This window comes from Oncorhynchus masou, chromosome 22, assembly GCF_036934945.1.
Source record: "Oncorhynchus masou masou isolate Uvic2021 chromosome 22, UVic_Omas_1.1, whole genome shotgun sequence".
NCBI lineage: Eukaryota > Metazoa > Chordata > Actinopteri > Salmoniformes > Salmonidae > Oncorhynchus > Oncorhynchus masou.
The window spans coordinates 12,321,959-12,345,013 of record NC_088233.1 but is presented as its reverse complement, the minus strand read 5'-3'; the positions used below and the strand labels follow the sequence as shown (position 1 = coordinate 12,345,013).

General features: G+C 43.5%; 2 protein-coding genes across 2 annotated transcripts; both read left to right on the top strand.

Annotated features, from left to right (window-relative positions):
• The first annotated feature begins 989 nt into the window (after positions 1-989).
• Positions 990-7,146, top strand: aurkb (aurora kinase B). The gene is made up of 9 exons (XM_064929314.1): positions 990-1,093; positions 1,323-1,361; positions 4,308-4,392; positions 4,531-4,579; positions 4,736-4,924; positions 5,190-5,328; positions 5,584-5,732; positions 6,057-6,231; positions 6,429-7,146. Exons 1-9 carry the CDS (start codon positions 1,088-1,090, stop codon positions 6,600-6,602), a joined length of 1,005 nt encoding a protein of 334 aa, XP_064785386.1. The 5' UTR covers positions 990-1,087; the 3' UTR covers positions 6,603-7,146.
• Positions 7,147-14,239: 7,093 nt separating this feature from the next.
• LOC135508771 (sodium- and chloride-dependent glycine transporter 2-like) lies at positions 14,240-22,994 on the top strand. Its single transcript, XM_064928996.1, has 15 exons — positions 14,240-14,247; positions 14,490-14,607; positions 15,070-15,214; positions 15,664-15,795; positions 15,914-16,087; positions 16,470-16,620; positions 16,784-16,916; positions 17,130-17,368; positions 17,509-17,633; positions 17,728-17,840; positions 18,489-18,620; positions 18,924-19,023; positions 19,240-19,340; positions 19,959-20,126; positions 22,842-22,994. Exons 1-15 carry the CDS (start codon positions 14,240-14,242, stop codon positions 22,992-22,994), a joined length of 1,992 nt encoding a protein of 663 aa, XP_064785068.1.
• The last annotated feature ends 61 nt before the right edge of the window (positions 22,995-23,055 follow it).

Below are 23,055 nucleotides of genomic sequence, written 5' to 3'. Positions count from 1 at the left end.
TTCTGCTCTTTTCTGTCCATAAAAAACAAATGGATTGGTGGAAGAGGCAGGGCAGGCCAGGAACAAGGAAGGAGGGTGTGGTCAAGCAAGGCATCCCGAGGCTAAATGCTCTAAGGTTTTTATCAGAACGGGCGTAAATTAGTTTCGCCTATTTCTTTTCCCGACATGAGTTTGCAGTGAAAATAATAAACTGTGCAGGGGGAGACACTTTCATACACACAATTGATTGTATTTTTTCTCCTCTTTCCTCTCTTCTAGGTCAGTTTCAGCATTATGGACATGGGTGTATCTGTGGTCCATTTGGCCTGTCTCTCCTCATTGAATGGGGAAGAGGTGTATTTATCCCGGGACACACCCGGGCACAGGTGTGTACCATGTCGCTGACGACCCTCCCAGCTCCGCCCACCGACATCCTATTAAGGAAAACAAGAGCAAAGAGAAAAAATACGGCACAGAGTGGGAGGGTTGTCACAAACTTAGGACAGACAATTTTGGTCCCGCTCTGTGAGCTTGTGTGACCTACCACTTAGTGGCTGAGCCATTGTTGTTCCTAGATGTTTCCACTTCACAATAACAGCACTTATAGTGGACCGGGGCAGCTCTAACATGGCAGACATTTTACGAACTGGAAAGGTGACCACGTTGAAGATCACTGAGCTCTTCAGTAAGGCCATTCTACGGTCATTGTTTGTCTATGGAGATTACATGGCTGTGTGTTCGATCCCTCACGTCATTGTTATCTAAATAATGTGTAAATAAATATATTTGCCAATGTAGAAACAATATTTAGATAACAATGACGCGAGGGATCCTCTGATTATGGTCATTCGCCTTTTCTTTGTGTGGAACACACCACAACTAGCTAGCTACCACGACACCACAAACATCAACAACAGAAAAACACAGGAAGTAAAACGGAAGCGCGTCACTGCTGGGCTGACCAATCGACGAGGAGTTGTACATTTGATCTAACCAATCACACACAACGACAGTGGCTTTGAAAGATTGGCGGTCGAAGCGCAAAGAATAGGGTGCCGTTTGGTTTTAAAGTTATTGTACTTCACATATAGCTAAATGCGTCAGTATCATGCAGGTAAGAGTTTAATTGTTAATTAAATTACTAAAGTTTCTTCCTACATTACTGTTGTCTCTAGCTAATAGCTTGCGTTAGCTTTGTTTGAAAAATGGCTTTGACTAGCTAACATTAGCCAGGTTACTAGCTAGTTAGCTAAAACATTATCTAAGGCCAACGTCAACTTCTGGGCAGTGCCAATGATGACGTTAGCCAACTTAGCTTGTTAAACTATTCAATCTCTTTGCAGAATAAGGAGAATTGTGATCCTAAAGGCCGACAAAGACCGGTAAGTTTCGCCACACTGGTCCTGTTTACCTGTATGTTCCTCTCCTTTCCTAGCCGAGTTTTCCCAACTCCACGATGTAGCTACATAAATGGAATTGAGTGTCACTAGTTACCACAATCAGTTAAAATGGCAATATCGTGTGAACTAACTTATTGGTCTTAATTTAAGGTTAGGCTGCCCCAGTATCTGTGCGTTAGATATGATGGGTATTACGGTTCTCCTAACTAACGCGCTGGAAGCAACAAACCAAAAGCCCATTAGACAGCGCAGCAATCGTTATGTCAAAATACGTACGTTGCTCACCAAATGTGGAGTTTCGTATTAATTTACTCCCGTAATGGCCGATATGTATACTGAACAAAAATATATATAAATGTAAGAATTTCAAAGACTTTACCGAGTTAGTGTTCATATTGAAATAAATTCATTAGACCTAATATATGGATTTCACATGACTGGGAATACAGATATGCCTCTGTTGGTAACATACCATAATTTGTATTTTATTTTTTAAAGTAGGGGCATAGTTCAGAAAACCAGTCAGTATCTGGTCGGATGACCATTTGCTTCATGTAGCATAACAGTTGATCACACTGATTGTGGCCAGTAGAATGTTATCCCACTCTTCAAATGGCAGTATGAAGTTGCTGGATATTGGCAGGAACTGGAGCACCATGTTGTACATGTTGATCCAGTGCATCCCAAACATGCTCAGTGGGTGACATCTGAGTCTGCAGGCCATGGAAGAACTGGGACATTTTTAGCTTCCAGGAATTGTGTACAGATCCTTACGACATGGCTGTGTATTATCATGCTGAAACATGAGATGATGGCGACTGATGACTAAACGCAGAGAATAAGGTCTGAGATTAACACAGGCTTATGAGATAGTATATGTTTTGTTCTGAGATATCAGTCGGGTAACCTCTGAATTTTAAACCATTTATGTGCTTGCTTAAATAATGTTTTATAAATTGTTCTGTTAAAGATTTTCATAGAACAAAATGTATAAGATCTCCTAAGCCTGTGCTTACCACAGACTTATTATTTTTGTGAGTAACAAATGTATTTTGACATTAATACGCTTGCAGAGCTGTATGTTGGAATCGGAGCTTCCTTGGCGTTAGATCTCTAACCCACAAGCTAGGGCAGGGTTAGGCATAAGGCTAGCAGTGTGGTTAGGTTTAAATTCAAAAATGTTTTTGCGTGATATTCATAATCTCTAACACCACCCCAACATCAACATACTTTTGGTCATGTAGCGTGTAGACACCTGCTCGTCGAACAAAATCATGGGTAATCTGGAGTTGCCCCCCCCCCCCCCCCCCCCTTGCTGCTTTAACTGCCTCTACTCTTCTGGGAAGGGTTACCACTAGATGTTGGAACATTGCTGCAGGGACTTGCTCCCATTCAGCTACAAGAGCATTAGTGAGGTTGGGCGATTGGGCCTGGCTCGCAGTCGGCGTTCCAATTCATCCCAAAGGTGTTAGATGGGGTCGGGGTCAAGGCTCTGTGCAGGTGAGTCAAGTTCTTCCACACCGATCTCAACAATCCACTTCTGTATGGGCTTCGCTTTGTGCACAGGGCATTGTCATGCTGAAACAGGAAAGGGCCTTCCCCAAACTGTTGCCATGAAGTTGGAAGCATAGAATTGTCTAGAATGTCATTGTGCTCTGTAGCATTAAGATTTCCCTTCACTGGAACTAAAGGGCCTAGTCCGAACCATGAAAACAGCCCCAGACCACACTTCCTCCTCCACCAAACTTAACAAGTTTGCACTACGGATTGTGGCAAGTAGCGTTCTCCTGAGATCCGCCAAACAGAAATTTGTCTGATGGACTGCCTGATGGTAAAACTTGATTCATCACTCCAGAGAATCAGTTTCCACTCCTCCAGGGTCCAAGCTTGACACCACTCCAGCCGGCGCTTGGTATTGCGCATGGTGATCCTAGACGTGTATCTCGGCCATGGAAACCCATTTCCTGATGAACAGTTCTTGTGCTGACGTTGTTTCCTGGAGGCAAGTTGGATCTCTGTATTGAGTGTTGCAACCAAGGACTGACGAGTTTTACACGCTTCAGTACTCGGCGGTCCTGTTCCGTGTGCTTGTGTGGCCTACCACTTCACTGCTGAGCCGTTGTTGCTCCTAGACGTTTCGACTTCACAATAACACAACTTACAGTTGACCAGGGCAGCTCTAGCAAAAAAATTGATCTGATTTGTTGGAAAGGTGGCATCCTATGATGGTGCCACGTTGAACGTCAGTGAGCTCTTCAGTACAGGCCCCCCTATTGGCAATGTTTGTCTATGGAGATTGCATGGCGGCGTTTTTGTACACCGGTCAGCCACGTGTGTGGCAGAAATAGCCAAATCTGCTAATTTTGAAGTGGTGTCAACCTAGTTTGTGTTGGGGTGGTGCTGGAGATGATGAATATGGAGTTCAAATATTTACATTTCCCTTTAAGAAGAAACATTGTAGAAGAAGGCTGAGGTTTATCCATAATTATGACTGTGGTAACTAATGACAACCCTGTAGCTCTGACTACATCGTGTCGCTGTCGGTCGATACTTATAAAATGTAAATTCTGAAACCCTTACTGTGTACATAATGTTTGTCCTATAGCTTCTTTTTTTTGTTTAAAAAAAAATGAAATCCATCCTTTTCAATAAAACGTTAATCAAATACAACCACCAACTGTTTCCTCGTATCGACTGTGAGCGACTTGATCTAGTCGGAGGTACTCTGCCAACAGTCGTCGCAACCCAACTCCACCATGATGTACATTGTGGAGCTGGGAACCCCATCTGCTCCATTCCTGGCTAGCTAGTTGCCATAAAATAAATTTGCCCATTTGGCTGGCTACCATTTTGAATTCATAACTTTGAACCAGTAATGGTGAGCTGGAGGAAATTATGTTTAATCCAGGATGTTTTTCTACCTGATAGATGGCGACTTCAATGGTTTCTGTGGGTCCACAGAGAGTTCAAATACCCTCTGCCCCAGAGACTACAGACAAAAACGCAATTACAGGTACATTTCTATAGCTACCATTCTGTCTGATGTGCCATCTGAAACTGTATAGAAACACATCACACCACTTTTAATGGTGCTAACAATGTACCAAATATGTTTTTTGCTCTATTCTGAATCCCCATGATGTCACAACAGGTCCTGGGAGAGAGCCTGTCACCTCTTCCTCCGGTGCCGCTCCGGCAAAGTAAGTCTTCTGTCCAGTAATATCATCACCTCACCCTGATGTTGTGCATTTGGAATTTGTTTAAGAAGGGCCAATTCGCCTTAGCATTTTTAGGTTTTATCAACTAGATGTGTCATGAAGGTGTGGTTTTACAACCGCTACGTCTCTCCTCATCAGGAAATTCACCATCCATGACTTTGACATCGGGCGGCCCCTGGGCAAGGGCAAGTTTGGGAACGTGTACGTTGCGCGGGATAAGAAGCTGAATTTCATCGTGGCACTGAAAGTGCTCTTCAAGTCTCAGATGGAGAAGGAAGGCGTGGAGCACCAGCTCCGAAGAGAGATTGAGATTCAGTCCCATCTTAGGTCACTAGTACCCTGATTTGGAATTTCTCAACTTTTTGAATCTAGCCTAGTGGGGGTATAGGTTGATGTTGCCTTAATATAATGATTTCTCTGCGGGAAATGTTTTGACTTGCTGGTTAACACCAACATCATGAAATATACTTTAGTAAGCGGATTTCAGTTGGCGTTTAGAAACTGACCAGTATTCCCTTTATAATTCAGGGTGTATTATTTTCTCAGGTTGGGGAAGGTAGATTTAAATCATTCCTTCCTCCTGTTCCTTTAGACACCCCAACATCCTGCGCTTCTACAACTACTTCTATGACCACTCAAGGGTCTTTCTGATCCTGGAGTACGCCCCACGGGGTGAGATGTACAAAGAGCTGCAGAAATGTGGACGCTTCGATGACCAGCGCACTGCCACGGTAAGAGAAGTTGGCATTTTATTGTTGCATAGACAAGCTAATCTATTCTGAATAATCAGTATCTGTTGCTTCTTTCACCCAAGACCTCCAATCATAGCATTTGTTTGTTAGATAGTATATTTGTAATAATAAAGTAATCATTTGGTCTGATAATGGTAGCTACATTTTGACATTGATTTAAGTTGGCATTACTTTATTTGCATTTGAATTGCAACGTGGAAATAAGTAATGTCTAATATCTGTGTCCTTTTTTAGTACATGGAGGAGTTGGCTGATGCGCTGCAGTACTGCCATGAGAGGAAGGTGATACACCGTGACATCAAGCCTGAGAACCTGTTACTGGGTCTCCGTGGGGAGCTGAAGATAGCAGACTTCGGCTGGTCTGTCCATGCCCCATCCTTAAGGTGAGCGAACCCTGAACTGAACCCTCTATAGCCTCATGTTTGCTTCACAACTAAATACTGTCCATTTGTATGTTTGAGACTACATTACCGTCAGATTGTACAGAATCACTGATCTACAAATCAACTTGTTGCATCCCAAGTAACTACTTGTTTATGTCAACAAGATTGGAGATTCTGCACCCTGCCTAGCTTTAACTGATCTCCTCAAATACACTGAATGTCATGAGTTCACTGGGTTTTTCTTCATCTTGACTGTCTATTTGTAGACATGTTGCCGTTAGGAAAACCTTGTCACTTATCTAGCTGCTGTCTTACCCCCTCTAGGCGCCGCACAATGTGTGGAACCCTGGACTACCTGCCCCCAGAGATGATTGAGGGGAAGATCCACGATGAGAAGGTGGACCTCTGGTCCATCGGGGTGCTCTGCTACGAGTGCCTAGTTGGAAACCCCCCGTTTGAAACTGCAAGCCACACCGACACGTACAAACGCATCACAAAGGTTCGCATTTTTTTTAATCGTCAATTACTTGTATATCCAGTAGTAATATTATCCCTAATTCAAGTGTAATCGCTTGAGTAGTTCCATTGTGATTTCTGACTAACATCTGTTTAAATAGAATAGGCATACATGTAGTAGTTAGATATTCACTCAAGGCACATCTTTTAAACGGTGATGAATGACCTCCCATCTCTCAGGTTGACCTGCAGTTCCCCAAGGTGGTGTCTGATGGTGCTCGGGACCTGGTCTCTAAGCTGCTCCGCCACAGTCCCTCTATGCGGCTCCCCCTGCAGAGCGTCATCAACCACCCCTGGGTGAAAAGCAACTCCCGACGGGTCCTACCTGTCGTCTTTGCTCCCAAGAAACCCTAACTGTCCAATGTTCCAGCCTGTCTACACTGACAAGAAACCCCTAAACCACCATAGACCTACATATTCATATGTTTAAAGGTAATTGAATATTCATGTTTATAAATAATTGAACACCACCCAGTACGTTCCAGTCTGCCTTTTACCTGGGTGGAGGACTGACTCTTACCCTGCTGATTGGGAGTTTCCAACTTTCAGGGACCCGGACAATCTTCATCCACAATTTTAGTTGCACTCGCCTATATAGATGGATCTGTTAAGCTGGGACAACCAAAGGACTATAGACTACTCTCATTTTAATTTACATTCAGCCCCAGAACAATTCAAGGGCGCCCTCTACTGTGTGAGATTATTTCTTGCGTTTCTTTAAATAGATTTTTATAAATGTATTTACTTTGTCTTTGGTTTCCTTTCTCCTTTTTTTTCTTCCTCTTTTCAACATACCTTTTTATTCAGCCTGCATGAAACCATCCTCTACAAAGCTTATTCTTTTGTGTTCCTTTTGCAACTGTTTTGAAATAAATATGGCATTGGGTGCTTCACGGGATGATGCCAAATTGATTTATGGTAATGAGTGGCAAGTAAGTATCAATTAAGGTTATGAATGAAGTAGTGGGTGAAATTCCATGTTATACCTCCCTTGTTCCAGCTGATGTCAGTGTTGTTCTGGGGTCCACTGGGACTATCATTATCCTCAGTCCTGCAAATGATTCCTGTCATGGGGGTGCCGTTTTTGTCTGGGAACTGCATGACTGCCTAGGGTGTATCTGAGATGGCCATAGCCATGGTCAAAAGGAGGGCTGTCTGTCTATAGTGAATAGATTTGTTACACAGACCGGGACACTGACAGGAAGATAAGGATAACTCTTAATACATTGTAAAGCATGGCTGGGACTGTAATAAATGCACTGAGTAATTCTACTGTCTGGTAAAACCGGTCTGGCTGTCGCGATAACAGAATAATGCAGAGATTGAATACGGAGGCTATGAAGTGAATGTGATGCTCATTGAAAGATATTTTATTCAGACCCCAAGCCCAACCAAAGCGCGCACACACTTCATCCCCCAGTCAGTACCCAGTGAGGGGTCATATGTTTAAAAAAGAAAAGGCCATTTGGGAGATTCAGTTAAAAGCAACCCCAGGGCGCCACTGGCACGTTCTATACCGTGTGAATGGACCCATGTTTAAGCCCTCTTTTAGCTTGACCTATAACCCCATTCTGTTATTGTATGTCTAGGAAATATCAGTTATCTCCATGAACCTGGTAATCTAATGGGTGTGCAAGTTATTTTTCTATAGCTGGAGGAAAGGCTCTTCTTGTGTCTTTTCCCATCCATACTGCTGGTCTGGAGGACTCGCAGCACTCGAACGAGGCACTTGACTTCAAATCCAAAGCTTTCATAAAACTTGATATTACTTTACATTTTCCATCTGATGTACAGTATTTCTGCCCAAATTTCAATGAAATTAATAGTACCACATTGGTTGAATGACCACAGCCTCAGTCTTTGACTAGGTGAAAGTGTGGCAATGCATCATACGGGCATCTGTAAATGAGCCGTGATACAGTGTGAAACTACAAAAATGACAAATGGGCGGCACCTCAAAGCCAGAATTTTGATCTAGAGGAAATATCCGGTTTTATAAGCTCAATAGAAATGTATGCAGATCTGTTAAAAAAAATGTGTTATAAGAACTCCCGTTTGTATTACATGCTTGAATATGAAGTTAACATATACATTGACCATTTATTTATACTTTTTTCTTTCGGAGTACCCTAATGTATTTGCTCTCTTTTACTACAATGGGAGTGGCCCAAATTAGTTTGACAAAGTCAAATCTGCTGCCTTTTATCCAATGATTACTGACCTCAATAAGTCTAGTTGTGTGTGTGTGTGTGTCTGTCTCCCAGTTTTCAGCAAGACCGTTTGCTCGGTTTGTGTGTGAGGAGAGGGGGAAATAGAAGATAAATGAAGTCCCATTGTCTCATTATCTCTTCTGGGAGCTTTAGAGACTCTGGGGACATACACAGTAATCACTCATCCTGTCAGTGGGTCTGAAGCTCAGTCACACACCATCACTATCACAGTCACACAGCTACACCTTCACAGTCACATACACCGTCACTCTCACAGTCACACGGCTTCACTATCGCAGTCACTTATCACAGCCATACAGCTACACCTTCAGTCGTTCAACCATCGGGTAAAAAGAACCGTAACAAAACAGGAGGAAATGGTCCTTGAGCTGAGCTGTGGCTGCGGCATTGTAGCGAGGAGACTACATGGTGGGAGATGATGTCAGATGTAATTCTCCCTACAGATGTCTCTGCTACAGGTGAAGTGAGGCAGCAGCGGACTGTGAAATTACATTTTAAATTACAGATGAGGGCTGTACTCTGCTGGGCCGTGCAGTCAATGTACAGAGGCCACATTGCTCTGATGGGGGTAATAAAGGAAACCATTGCCTGGCCCAAGGGCAGATAGACCTCCAGGGTGTATTCCAATGATGTATATAAACATGTATGTTTATGGGTGTATTTGCTGTGGCTGAGTGGATACAGAAGATTCCACAGTGGAGGTCAGCCATTGGTGAAGGGAAAGGAGAGATTTGGAGAAGATTGCGGGGTTGTTGGTAAACAAATATGCAACTAAATGTGTTTCTGAGTGGGGGAGGTTGGACCATATAAATATAATCGTATTCTAGTTTTGTGAATTGGACACCACAATCTGAGCTCTCAGTAATAAAGCGTGTTGTCTAGAGCTTGTCCTATAAGGTTGACAAAACCTTACATCTGCTACTGGCAGTGATGGAATGCTTTCGGGATAAATATGGTGCCCACTGAAGCAGAACATGTGGTCACACAGGGGTCAATAGCATTCTGAGGAGAACTCTGTGATGTTGTGGAGGTGTCCTGCTGAGTTATATAGACTAGAAACACCACACCAGCTACCTCCTGTCCATTACGAACGTATGCCTGACTGCTGTGGAAATCATGACAGTGTCCTCTCACATCATGAACCTCCCTTCAGTCTTAAATGTCTCTAGGTGTATGAGAGAGTTATTTGTTGCATCATCTCTACTGAATACTGACCAGTAGGTGCTAATCACTGAAAGAGGAAAACAATGTTTTTTGTTGATACCACACATTAAAAGCGAATTGACACAGCCTGTAATATCCATTGGCTCTGTAGTTGGGTTCACTTCTTACAGATGACTGAATTGATATGTGTTCTTTGTTGATACCACACATTAATAACTGACAATCCCCATAATATCCATTGGCCTGTCTGTATTTGTGTTCACTTCTTCTTCTGGTTAGCATCTGCAGGGTTTGAGTGTGTGGCAGAATGTGTATTAAAGGGCACTGATAGACAGTCAGCACCCAGTCCACAGACATTAAACAAGCTGGTTCACCTAATCAGGACTGTCAGGGGAGAAAATTCATTACAGGTACCTAGACATAGAGAGACAGATGCATAGAAGACAGGCTGAGATGGGCCTTTTAGTCTGTTGATAAATGAGTGGAAGTGATGGGGGACTTGATGTCCTGCCTAATACAGCAACTGAGCCACATCATGGGGGGACAAACATTTCAAAATGGCTCAGAGAGATGAAGGGATCTGGAATATTCATGTTCCTATTTGTCAAATATTTTGCATTTAATTGCCTTGAAAAACAATGTTTATGAAAAACAAAGGGTGCGGACATTAGGGTTGAGCCGGGGTATGAACATAAAGCTAGGGTTATGGTTGAGCCGGGGTATGAACATAAAGCTAGGGTTATGGTTGAGCCGGGGTATGAACATAAAGCTAGGGTTATGGTTGAGCCGGGGTATGAACATAAAGCTAGGGTTATGGTTGAGCCGGGGTATAAACATAAAGCTAGGGTTATGGTTGAGCCGGGGTATGAACATAAAGCTAGGGTTATGGTTGAGCCGGGGTATGAACATAAAGCTAGGGTTATGGTTGAGCCGGGGTATAAACATAAAGCTAGGGTTATGGTTGAGCCGGGGTATGAACATAAAGCTAGGGTTATGGTTGAGCCGGGGTGTGGACATAAAGCTAGGGTTATGGTTGAGCCGGGGTATAAACATAAAGCTAGGGTTATGGTTGAGCCGGGGTGTGGACATAAAGCTAGGGTTAGGGTTGAGCCGGGTTGTGATTGAAGCTAGGGTTAGGGTTGAGCCGGGTTGTGATTGAAGCTAGGGTTAGGGTTGAGCCGGGTTGTGATTGAAGCTAGGGTTTGGGTTGAGCCTGGTTGTGAACATGAAGTTAGGGTTAGGGTTGAGCCGGGTTGTGATTGAAGCTAGGGTTAGGGTTGAGCCGGGTTGTGAACATGAAGCTAGGGTTAGGGTTGAGCCGGGTTGTGATTGAAGCTAGGGTTAGGGTTGAGCCGGGTTGTGATTGAAGTTAGGGTTAGGGTTGAGCCGGGTTGTGATTGAAGCTAGGGTTAGGGTTGAGCCGGGTTGTGATTGAAGCTAGGGTTAGGGTTGAGCCGGGTTGTGATTGAAGCTAGGGTTTGGGTTGAGCCTGGTTGTGAACATGAAGTTAGGGTTAGGGTTGAGCCGGGTTGTGAACATGAAGCTAGGGTTAGAGTTGAGCCGGGTTGTGAACATGAAGCTAGGGTTAGGGTTGAGCCGGGTTGTGAACATGAAGCTAGGGTTAGGGTTGAGCCGGGTTGTGAACATAAAGCTAGGGTTAGGGTTGAGCCGGGTTGTGATTGAAGCCAGGGTTAAGGTTGAGCCGGGTTGTGAACATGAAGCTAGGGTTAGGGTTGAGCCGGGTTGTGATTGAAGCTAGGGTTAGGGTTGAGCCGGGTTGTGATTGAAGCTAGGGTTAGGGTTGAGCTGGGTTGTGAACATGAAGCTAGGGTTAGGGTTGAGCTGGGTTGTGAACATGAAGCTAGGGTTAGGGTTGAGCCGGGTTGTGATTGAAGCTAGGGTTAGGGTTGAGCCTGGTTGTGATTGAAGCTCGGGTTTGGGTTGAGCCGGGTTGTGAACATGAAGCTAGGGTTAGGCCGGGTTGTGAACATGAAGCCAGGGTTGAGCCTGGTTGTGAACATGAAGCTAGGGTTAGGGTTAGGACCTTAAGCATGCGCCTCCATTCTAGAGTAGTTTAGTAAGCCAACCATCCCTGTGCCTTATTCTGGTGAGTGTGAGGAGCTCACGCTTCACTGAACCCCATACAACCCCATTATCTGGCTATTCCTAAGACATGCTACTGACGTGCATCAGACACACGCTGTTCCCACATGATACCACTAAAGGAAAAATGATTAATTACTCTCTGTACCTTTTGAGGTTGGTCCTGATAAGTATCTATTTCACCCTGCCTAGGGAGAGATAACAGTGTTCTGTCTCTCTCCCTCCCCCTCTTCTTTATTTTACCAGGCAAGTCAGTTAAGAAACAAATTCTTATTTACAATGACAACCTACTCTGGCTAAACCCAGACGGCGCTGGGCCAATTGGGACTCCCAAACACGACCAATTGTGATACAGCCTGGCATCTAACCAGGGTCTGTAATTACGCCTCTAGCACTGAGATGCAGTGCCTTAGACCGCTGCGCCACTCGGGAGCTCTTCTGCCTCTTGGCTGCTAACAGTTTGTTTAGGAGATGGCATCTTGAGGAGTCCTTTAGTGGGATGCCAGTGTTCATTAAAGGACTATCCCCTGACACATGCACACACACACACACACACACACACACACACACACACACACACACACACACACACACACACACACACACACACACACACACACACAACGAACTGGACCCAAATAGTAGTTATTTTTCACTGAACATGTTTTCCTGTTTGTTTTTAGCAAATATGATGAGCACGATATCCAATAGAAAATATTTCCAATCCACTCAATAAAAATGTGATAATTATTTTTTACAACAATGTATTTCTTCTCAGAATGGTATTGGGTCTGAGAAACAAAGTATGGTGTAAGGGGAGACGAAAAGAGGTGTAGAAATAAATCAATTACAATTAATCTTGGTTGAGAAAGTAATTAAACTGGTATTGGGCACTGGCCAGTTAAATGTGGAAGAGCTTATCCCTGCCAAGCACAGATGTTTAGCTCGCCTCGCGCTGCTGAGGAGTTCATTCCTGCTGAATGGCTAAAAGGTGCTGTATCGCTACCAGGCATAGGTGATGATGAAAACAGAAAATGGTCAGATCTGGATGCACTCTGACATTGTAGGTTTACTAATCATAATATGGAAACTATAAAATAATTATAATTGTATTTCAATCATTCAGGACATTGCCCTGAAACGAACCTGTTAAGTCGCATTTCTCTTTATGTGACGAGATTAATGTCGGTTTTTATTGTTTTGTGTATTCCCTCGTGTATACTTTGTCCATTAATTTGTCCAGCCAAACACCAGAGCTGGCAGCGAACGACGAGTGACAAAGCGTGCAACCCGCATTAGGCATGAATAGTTGTTCCTGTAAGAATTGTGAATCTCCAACTGAAGATGCATTGAATATATATTAGCAGTAAAACGTTCCTCGAAGGGCACCTTGCAATACTCTGACGTAGGCTAAATAAACTCCCACCGACAGAGCTTTGCATTTGCAGTTTCTTACAATCTCGCTGCAGTCCTGACTTCTCTTCTCAGCTTCCGGCTGTCCTGGAATTTACTACAAACATGGTGAGATGCGTTCATTGATCCTCAATTCCTAGCCTAAACAATGATTGTGGCTACGTACAGTTATTTTAGACTAAAATTGATGAAAAATCACAAGTGGCACTTATTCAGTCAACACTGAGTGGACTACTGTAGACTGTACAGTAGTCGAACCACTGTCGCCGTCCATGGTGCTGAAATGCATTGTGCTGAAACTATGATGCGTCTATTTACAGCTCATTCCCTCTACTCCAGGCAGCGAAACATTCCTTACTCGACTTATTCTGTTCAGTTTAATTGTAACTTCTGTTCAGTCATTTTATTTGCTAATCTTATTCTAGCATATATTTTTGAATTTTTGCAAGATTCTCTTCTATTGTCAGTAGCTTAGTCATGTTTATAGCATATGTGCCTGTGTTTGTGTGTTTTTACTTTGGCAAAGTAGTTTTATGTATCTCAATTTTAAAACAACGATTTTTGGTTCTACGCAGGTAATCATTTTATCTGTTTGGTGTGTTTACGTTTTACTGCCGTGGAGGATGCTTGCTGGGCTGGGACTGGGGGAGAGGGGGCTCAACAGCTTGTCTATTGCCTATTCAATCAGAGAGAGGGGCCGCTGCTGCTGCTGCTGCTGCACGGAATGACCGAGAGCAAATGAGCCGTAAAATTAAAGAATCTCTGCAATAATGAATAAATAACCAATCCAGAGTCGACCAATGCCCCACCAAGGAATTGGCACAAATATGCAATAATAGTATTGAACTAAAACAACACATGCACTAGGCCTAACTGTATATATGTTATCCAATGTGTGAATTGCCACCAATTAAGCCACTTGATTTTCCAGTCTATTTTACCATTTACTTTGTACAGTTGTATGTATATGCCTATATTCTAACGAATTTTAATTTCACCTTTTGTAGGATTGTTCTGAAGAGATGAACAACCGGCAGGTATCTGATCCTTCCACTCAGGAGTCGTTACCACAATCAGATAATGGAGCGGTAGGAGTAGCAATAAACAAACAAGATAATGTCCCAGATCTACCCTCTTCAAACTGGCAGCATCCCTCAAAAACCGAGGAACAAACTTTTTCTCAACCGGTGGATAGGCCTAACACAAGAAATGGAACGTTTAAAACCGACGCACCTGCAACGCATAATACCGACGTTGATGGAGCCGAATGTGCCTCTGTGGATCATTTTACGACACACAGTCATGACACAGATTCCTGTCCTAATGAAAGTGTTACAACGAGCGCAGTAGAGCAAAATGACACGGGGACGGAGATTAGTCCCACCACTGTGATACTGGGGACAGATGAAAACATTTCGGTTCTACCTGGCACAGTGACAGGGGACGGGGTAAGAGTCCGTTATTTTATTACTCAGGCATGACACGAGTAAAAAGCATGCCCAGAACATAGCCAGTGGCTGATTTCATCTGTCAAGTGTAAACTGGTGTGCTGCCTAAACGAATTTCACTTTCCTGAGAGCATTTTGCTGGTTCCGTCCCAATGCATTACTTACTGCAGAGCAGGGTGTTGCGGACTCGTTTGTAGCGCTGCAGGCCCTCTCCATTGTTCTATTCCCTGGGGACATATCATACCAAACAGCGCCCTTTGTGTGGAAGTGATGGAACGCATCCTGCTTGTAGCCTAATCGAAACAGAATCATTAGAATGAATAGTCCTACATTTATAATTACAAAAATGGTGAAATGTACAGGAACAGATCAAATTGATCGGTGATAATTAAAGACTTTTCGACATCAATCATATATATTTGTGTTTTTAAATAACCGTTAAACGTTAATTGTTTCCTTCAGGATGATGATGACGAAGGAGGAGATGAGAATAAAGCGAGGGGAAACTGGTCCAATAAAATGGACTTCATTCTCTCAATGGTTGGATATGCTGTTGGTTTGGGAAACGTCTGGAGATTCCCATACCTAGCCTTCCAAAATGGAGGAGGTAAAGGACACATAAATGTTGCAAAACAATTTGATTCGTTTGCACATTTCATCAACTGCATCTGCTATTCTCAGCAAAGAAAACAGAATATATAAAATAATTAAATCCCTCTCTGTTTATTGATTTTGGAGACTTTATTCGTTTTAGCGTTTGACTATTATTTCAATAGCCTCTTTTAATAAATTAAATAATAATAAATCAACAATTTACATAAAATAATAATATTCTTAATAATTACAATAATAATTATGTGATTCATTTAATATTGATACTCAAGCAGTTTATATTATTAAATAAAACGAATAATAATTGTGATTCAACTACAATTTATTTGCTGTGAAATTATATATTTTTTGTCCAATAATTTCACCATTCAGCCTGTTTCATGCAAAAGTGTAATCGGATTGAGCTGCCTGACATTCAACTCCGTTTCCACTTCCTTCCTGAAGGTGCTTTCTTGATTCCTTATCTAATCATGTTGGGTCTTGCTGGAATCCCCATATTCCTATTGGAGGTGTCCTTGGGGCAGTTTGCAAGCCAAGGACCCGTGTCCGTATGGAAAGCAATCCCTGCTCTTCAAGGTAAGCCAAACAACAGCGATCATACTTGAACAGTACATAAGCAAAGTATATTTTTTATTATAACCTATATATTTAAGGTGTGAGTAATTTCTATATTTTGTCTCATTCGTTATTTTAGGTTGCGGGATTGCCATGTTGATAATATCAGTCTTGATAGCCATATACTATAACATAATAATGTGCTGGACATTGTACTACCTGTTCGCTTCGTTGAAGGGCTCACTCCCCTGGGCGAACTGCAAGAACAAATGGAACACTCAACACTGCAAGGACAAAGACATGCTTCTTCTTGGTACGTATTCAGAAGACAGAACACCGTCCAATTTGGAATGCAAGGATTCATTGTTGTTAGAAATGTTTATTGTGAGAAAACACTGTGCATTTAATTTATTCAGGGATATAAAATCCAAATACATTGCATTTGGATTGTAAGTCATGTAAATAGGCCACAATCGAATATTATGGCAAAGCATTAATGTCAGGTACCGTACAAATGCTTACTTGACACAATTCTTGCTGGAGGGCAGGCTTCTGTGACGCCCTCTACAGCGTCCATCTGTTCTTCTTGCGCTGCATCGTGGATTTATTCATACCACCTCAATTTTAGCCACCACAGAACTTGAACTACTCACACATGCTACCACCCACTTTCTTCGCTTTTGTTCTCCTGTCAGATTCATGCATTCTGCGGGATGGGAACGCCACCTCTATAAGGAATACTACACAATGTTTGTCTGCTGATGTCATTGGGAATCTGAGCAAACTCACTAACATCACATCTGAGATCAACAAAACCTATGTCAGCCCAAGTGAAGAGTACTTTAAGTACGTATTGTTTATTATGTTAGGCTATGTAATACAATTTTTAAAAATATGTCTGCTGTGTGTGTATGTGACTGCAGTTAGATTTTTCAGTGAAAATAATATCTTATTGATTTGAAGGCATTGCGTTGTAGCCTGATGTCTCCCACTCCCTCTCTCCATGCAGATATAATGTACTGAACATCTCCAGAGGAATAGAATACCCAGGGGAAATCCGCTGGCCTCTGGCCCTCTGTCTTCTCTTGGCATGGGTTATTGTCTACGCCTCACTGGCTAAAGGAATCAAATCATCTGGGAAGGTAATCGTTGTCACTTTCCAGCCAACATACTTATATTATTCTTTTGAGGCTTTTCTTAAGAGATATATGTTGTGGTCATTAGTGTCTGTTTTTGGATTGTTGTCTTTGTGCCTGCGTTGCTGCACTGATTGACAATAGGATTATAGGATTATTAAAGTGTTTCTATTCTATTTTATTGGATTGGATTCTGTTGGATTCTTTTCTATTCTATAGGTGGTGTATTTCACCGCTACGTTCCCCTACGTGGTGCTGGTGATTCTGCTGGTCAGAGGAGTTACTCTGCCTGGAGCTGGGGATGGCATCCTCTACTTCATCACTCCCAAGTGGGAGAAACTCTACGATGCCAAGGTGTGGAAGGATGCTGCAACCCAGATCTTCTTCTCCTTGTCAGCAGCCTGGGGTGGACTCATCACGCTGTCCTCCTACAACAAGTTCCATAACAACTGCTACAGGTGAGCAGGGTTAAACCTTATGGACACAGATTCTCTATTGGGTATGCTTCTTACTCCAGAACTAGTTTTAAGGGTCCAGGAAACGCCCTACATGCAAACTATACTGTAGATGCAATTTCAGACTGTCTTTGATCTTTTAGGGACACCATCATTGTGGCCTGCACCAACAGTGCCACCAGCATCTTTGCAGGGTTTGTCATCTTCTCTGTCATCGGGTTTATGGCTCATGAGCTGAAAGTGCCCATCGAACAGGTGGCTGATGGGGGTAAAGAAAACCGTTATTCTAGTCTATTAAAATAACTTTTTGAGGTAATATTAGTGTAACTATACAGTTCTGTTGTCTTGTTGTGATTCTGCAGGTCCTGGCATAGCCTTCGTAGTGTATCCAGAGGCCCTCACCAGACTTCCTCTCTCTCCTTTCTGGGCCATCATCTTCTTCCTCATGCTACTCACCCTGGGACTGGATACCATGGTAACTATTGTTCTGCTTTCTGTTTTCTGTGGATGTAAGTGTTTGTATTTAATTGGTGGTCTTTTATTTAAATTTTATCTTTATTTAACGAGGCAAGTCAGTTAAGAACAAATTTTTATTTTAAAATGACGTCCTACCAAACCCTCCCCTAACCCGGACGATGCTGGGTCAATTGTGCGTCGCCCTAATGGTTCATTAGGTTGATAAGACCTCCGCAAGGACTTCATGGTTGATAAGACCTCCACAGGGTCTTCGTGGTTGATAAGACCTCCACAGGGTCTTTGTGGTTGATAAGACCTCCACAGGGTCTTAGTGGTTGATAAGACCTCCGCAAGGTCTTCGTGGTTGATAAGACCTCCACAGGGTCTTCGTGGTTGATAAGACCTCCACAAGGTCTTAGTGGTTGATAAGACCTCTGCAAGGTCTTAGTGGTTGATAAGACCTCCACAAGGTCTTAGTGGTTGATAAGACCTTCACAAGGTCTTAGTGGTTGATAAAACCTCCACAAGGTCTTAGTGGTTGATAAGACCTTCACAGGGTCTTAGTGGTTCATTGTAAGTATGTGTAGTACCAAGATTATGTCATTTTGTTTTCTGTTGCTCGACGGAATCTATTGTATTAACTAAGTATCTACTGTCCCTGTCTCAGTTTGCCACCATTGAGACCATAGTGACGTCTGTGTCAGATGAGTTCCCCAGATATCTGAGGAAGTACAAGGCCCTCTTCACCCTGGGGTGCTGCACCTCTTTCTACTTCCTGGGGTACCCCATGATCACAGAGGTAAGGCCTAATCTGATCCTCAGCATTCACTCATCTGTAGCGTTTACCATAAATGACGTATGCCTTGAGAAGGCGCTGTGTCGTGCGCTGCTCTGCAACAACTAGATCCCGGCCCTAGATCCCGGCCCTAGTCATTTTGTCAATATCGCAAATGTATTATACAGTTTAGGTGTCTGAGTGGCACGTCTCAAACACTAAGGATACACAGTCAAACTAATAGAATGACATTGAGAGTCAGTGAGGCTGTGTAGAGGACTGCTATGTTTTCAGTGCTCTGATGGGTCTTGTATCCCATCCTGGCAGAATGGAATGTATATGCTTCAGCTGATGGACATATATGCGGCCTCATACTCTCTGATCATCATCGCCATCTTTGAACTTGTGGGAGTATCATACATTTATGGTGAGTCATGTATAGTCTTGACAGGCACTGGTCCAGTGTTTGTACAGTTTTTTTCAGACTGTATTCGAAAGATACCTTATTCGACAAAGACCTTATTTGGCATAAGCCTTCCTGCAAATGTTTTCAATATATGCTTTACTAATTGTGGTTGAGTAACATTATCAACCTTGGTACTGTGTGGGAAAGGACTCAAACTATCTGGTTGTTGTGTTCTAGGTCTGAAGAGGTTCTGTGAAGACATTGAAATGATGATCGGGTTCCAGCCAAACATGTTCTGGAGGGTCTGCTGGGCCTTTGTGACCCCCACCATTCTCACAGTAGGTGCTACCATCCCTAGGCCAAGATTAAATATATTCTGTATTCTCATGTTGCTCTGTGTGATTTTATATAGAACATGTTGCTTTCAGCATAAGAAACGGTGTTAACTGCATAAAAATCGAATTACATGGGCATTGTGCATCACATTTACATTACATTACATTTAAGTCATTTAGCAGACGCTCTTATCCAGAGCGACTTACAAATTGGTGAATTCACCTTCTGACATCAGTGGAACAGCCACTTTACCATGTCAGTCATATTGACACTTTACCATGTCAGTCATATTGAGTGTTTCCATGAGTGTTCTAGTCCAGGGTTTCCCAAACTCGGTCCTGGGGCCCACCCTGGGTGCACATTTTGGTTTTTGCCCTCGCACTACACAGCTGATTGAAATAACCAACTAATCATCAAGCTTTGATTATTGAATCATCTGTGTAGTGCTAGGGTAAAAACCAAAACATGCACCTAGGGTGGGCCCCAGGACCAATAACGTGCACCCTGTTCTAGCCAAATGCAGGGGCTTTATCCCTTCTAATAATTATATTTCTATAGTTCACCTAATGCTCAGTAGCCTTTAATGTCTTGGTTGTCCCTGTCTTCTGCCTGTACTACAGTTTATCCTGGGTCTGAGTCTGTACCACTGGAAGGTGATGACCTATGAGACCTACACCTACCCCACCTGGTCCATGGTGATGGGCTGGCTCATGGTGGTGTGTTCTGTTATCTGGATCCCCATCATGTTTGTCATCAAGATGCACCTGGCCCCCGGCACCTTCATCCAGGTATGAAATGATTTACTGTAGCTATCCCCCTGCTAAAGACATTTTATGTAGCTCCCCCCTCCCCCTGCTAAAGACATTTAATGTAGCTCCCCCTCCCCCTGCTAAAGACATTTACTGTAGCTCCCCCTCCCCCTGCTAAAGACATTTACTGTAGCTCACCCTTCCCCTGCTAAAGACGTTTACTGTAGCTCCCCCTCCCCCTGCTAAAGACATTTACTGTAGCTACCCCTCCCCCTGCTAAAGACATTTACTGTAGCTACCCCTCCCCCTGCTAAAGACATTTACTGTAGCTCCCCCTCCCCCTGCTAAAGACATTTACTGTAGCTACCCCTCCCCCTGCTAAAGACATTTACTTTAGCCGCCCTCTCTGCTAAAGACATTTACTGTAGATCCCCTCACTAAAGCCATTTACTGTAGCTCCCCTCCCCTGCTAAAGACATTTACTGTAGCTTCCCTCCCGCCACTAAAGACATTTCCTGTAGCCACCCTCCCTACTAAAGACATTTACTGTAGCTCCACCCTCCCCTGCTAAAGACATTTACTGTAGCTCCAACCTCCCTACAAAATACATTTACTGTAGCTCCCCTCCCGCCACTAAAGACATTTCCTGTAGCCACCTTCCCTGCTAAAGACATTTACTGTAGCTCCACCCTCCCCTGCTAAATACATTTAATGTAGCTCCCCCTCGCTCTTCTAAAGACATTTACTATAGCCACCCTCTCTACTAAAGACATTTACTGTAGCTTTACCCTACTAAAGACATTTACTGTAGCTCCCGCTCCCCCACTAAAGACATTTAATGTAGCTCCCCCCTCCCCCTGCTAAAGACATTTACTGTAGCCGCCCTCTCTGCTAAAGACATTTACTGTAGATCCCCTCACTAAAGCCATTTACTGTAGCTCCCCTCCCCTGCTAAAGACATTTACTGTAGCTTCCCTCCCTACTAAATACATTTACTGTAGCTCCACCCTCCCCTGCTAAAGACATTTACTGTAGCTCCAACCTTCCTACAAAATACCTTTACTGTAGCTCCCCTCCCGCCACTAAAGACATTTCCTGTACTGTAGCCACCCTCCCTACTTTACTGTAGCTCCACCCTCCCCTGCTAAATATATTTAATGTAGCTCCCCCTCACTCTTCTAAAGACATTTACTATAGCCACCCTCTCTGCTAAAGACATTTCCTGTAGCCACCCTCCCTACTAAATACATTTACTGTAGCTCCCCCCTCCCCCACTAAAGACATTTACTGTAACTCCCACCTCCCCCACTACAGACATTTACTGTAGCTTCCCCTCCCAAACACTAAAGACATTTCATGAAGCCACCCTCCCTACTAAAGACATTTACTGTAGCTCCCCCCTCCCCCACTAAAGACATTTACTGTAGCTCACCCTCCCCCACTAAATACATTTGCTGTAGCCCGCTCCCCCCACTAAAGATATTTACTGTAGCCCCCTCCCAGCTAAAGACATTTAATGCAGCCCCCCCCGCTAAAGACATTTACTGTAGCTCCACCCTCCCGTGCTAAAGACATTTAATATAGCTCCCTTTCCCCTGCTTAAGATATTTACTGTAGCTCCCCCTCCCCTTGCTAAAGACATTTACTGTAGCTCCCCCCTCCCCTGCTAAAAACATTTCCTGTAGCTCCACTCCCCCTGCTAAAGACATTTACTGTAGCTCCCCTCTCGCCACTAAAGACATTTCCTGTAGCTCCCCTCCCCCTGCTAAAGACATTTACTGTAGCTCCCCTCCCACCACTAAAGACATTTCCTGTAGCCACCCTCACTACTAAAGACATTTCATGAAGCTCCCCCTCCTCCTGCTAAAGACATTTCCTGTAGCTTCCCCTCCCCTTGCTAAAAACATTTAATGTAGCTCCCACATCCCCCTGCTAAAGACATGTACTGTAGCTCCACCCTCCCGTGCTAAAGACATTTAATATAGCTCCCCCTTCCCCTGCTTAAGACATTTAATGTAGCTCCCCCCTCCCCCTGCTAAAGACATTTAATGTACCCCCTCTCCCCTGCTTAATACATTTAATGTAGCTCCCCCCCTCCTGCTTAAGACATTTAATGTACCCCCTCTCCCCTGCTTAATACATTTAATGTAGCTCCCCCCCTGCTAAAGACATTTAATGAACCCCCTCTCCCCTGCTTAATACATTTAATGTAGCTCCCCCCCCTGCTTAAGACATTTAATGTAGCTCCCCCTCCCTCTGCTTAAGACATTTACTGTAGCTCCCCCTCCCCTGCTTAAGACATTTAATGTACCCCCTCCTGCTAAATACATGTACTGTATCCCCCCCTGCTAAAGACATTTAATGTAGCTCTCCACTCCCTCTGCTTAAGACATTTAATATAGCTCCCCCTCCCCTGCTTCAGACATTTAATGTAGCTCCCCCCTCCCCCTGCTAAAGACATTTACTGTCTCTCTCATCGTCCATGTTATGTAGTGGTCCAATAATGTATCCTAATAATGGTTAATGTAGCATAATAATGCCTAAGGTAGGTTGATAGTGAAATTGAGATGCTTGGTAAGATCATCCTACAAAAGAGTGAAAATAATTGGAATATTCTTCTAATGCTATGTTACTACACTTGTTCCAGGACATCTGGCTCAAGGGACAATGGGTTTTATACAACAGTGTTCTGTTGTCCTGATGTGTGCCCTGGTATTATGACATGTTATGGTGAGGAATTTTACTGTGTTTCAGCGTCTGAAGCTAGTGTGCTCCCCTCAGCCAGACTGGGGTCCCTTCCTGATGAAGCACAGAGGAGAACGCTACAAGAACATGATCGACCCGCTAGGAACCAACTCCCTGGGGCTCAAACTCCCTCCTAAAGGCCTGGGCCAGACCCAGTGCTAATGTCTGTTCCTGGACAAGTGACAAAGTTCACCAACTCTGCAGTAGTCATCTGTTGTTCGCT

Bases quoted from the DNA above. Each gene is read 5' to 3' on its own strand.
- LOC135508771 (XM_064928996.1), top strand. The intron at 16,088-16,469 runs GTACGTATTCAG...TTCTCCTGTCAG, and splicing joins CAAAGACATGCTTCTTCTTG to ATTCATGCATTCTGCGGGAT. The intron at 19,024-19,239 runs GTGAGTCATGTA...GTTGTGTTCTAG, and splicing joins GGGAGTATCATACATTTATG to GTCTGAAGAGGTTCTGTGAA.
- aurkb (XM_064929314.1), top strand. The intron at 4,393-4,530 runs GTACATTTCTAT...ATGTCACAACAG, and splicing joins AGACAAAAACGCAATTACAG to GTCCTGGGAGAGAGCCTGTC. The intron at 4,580-4,735 runs GTAAGTCTTCTG...TCTCCTCATCAG, and splicing joins TCCGGTGCCGCTCCGGCAAA to GAAATTCACCATCCATGACT.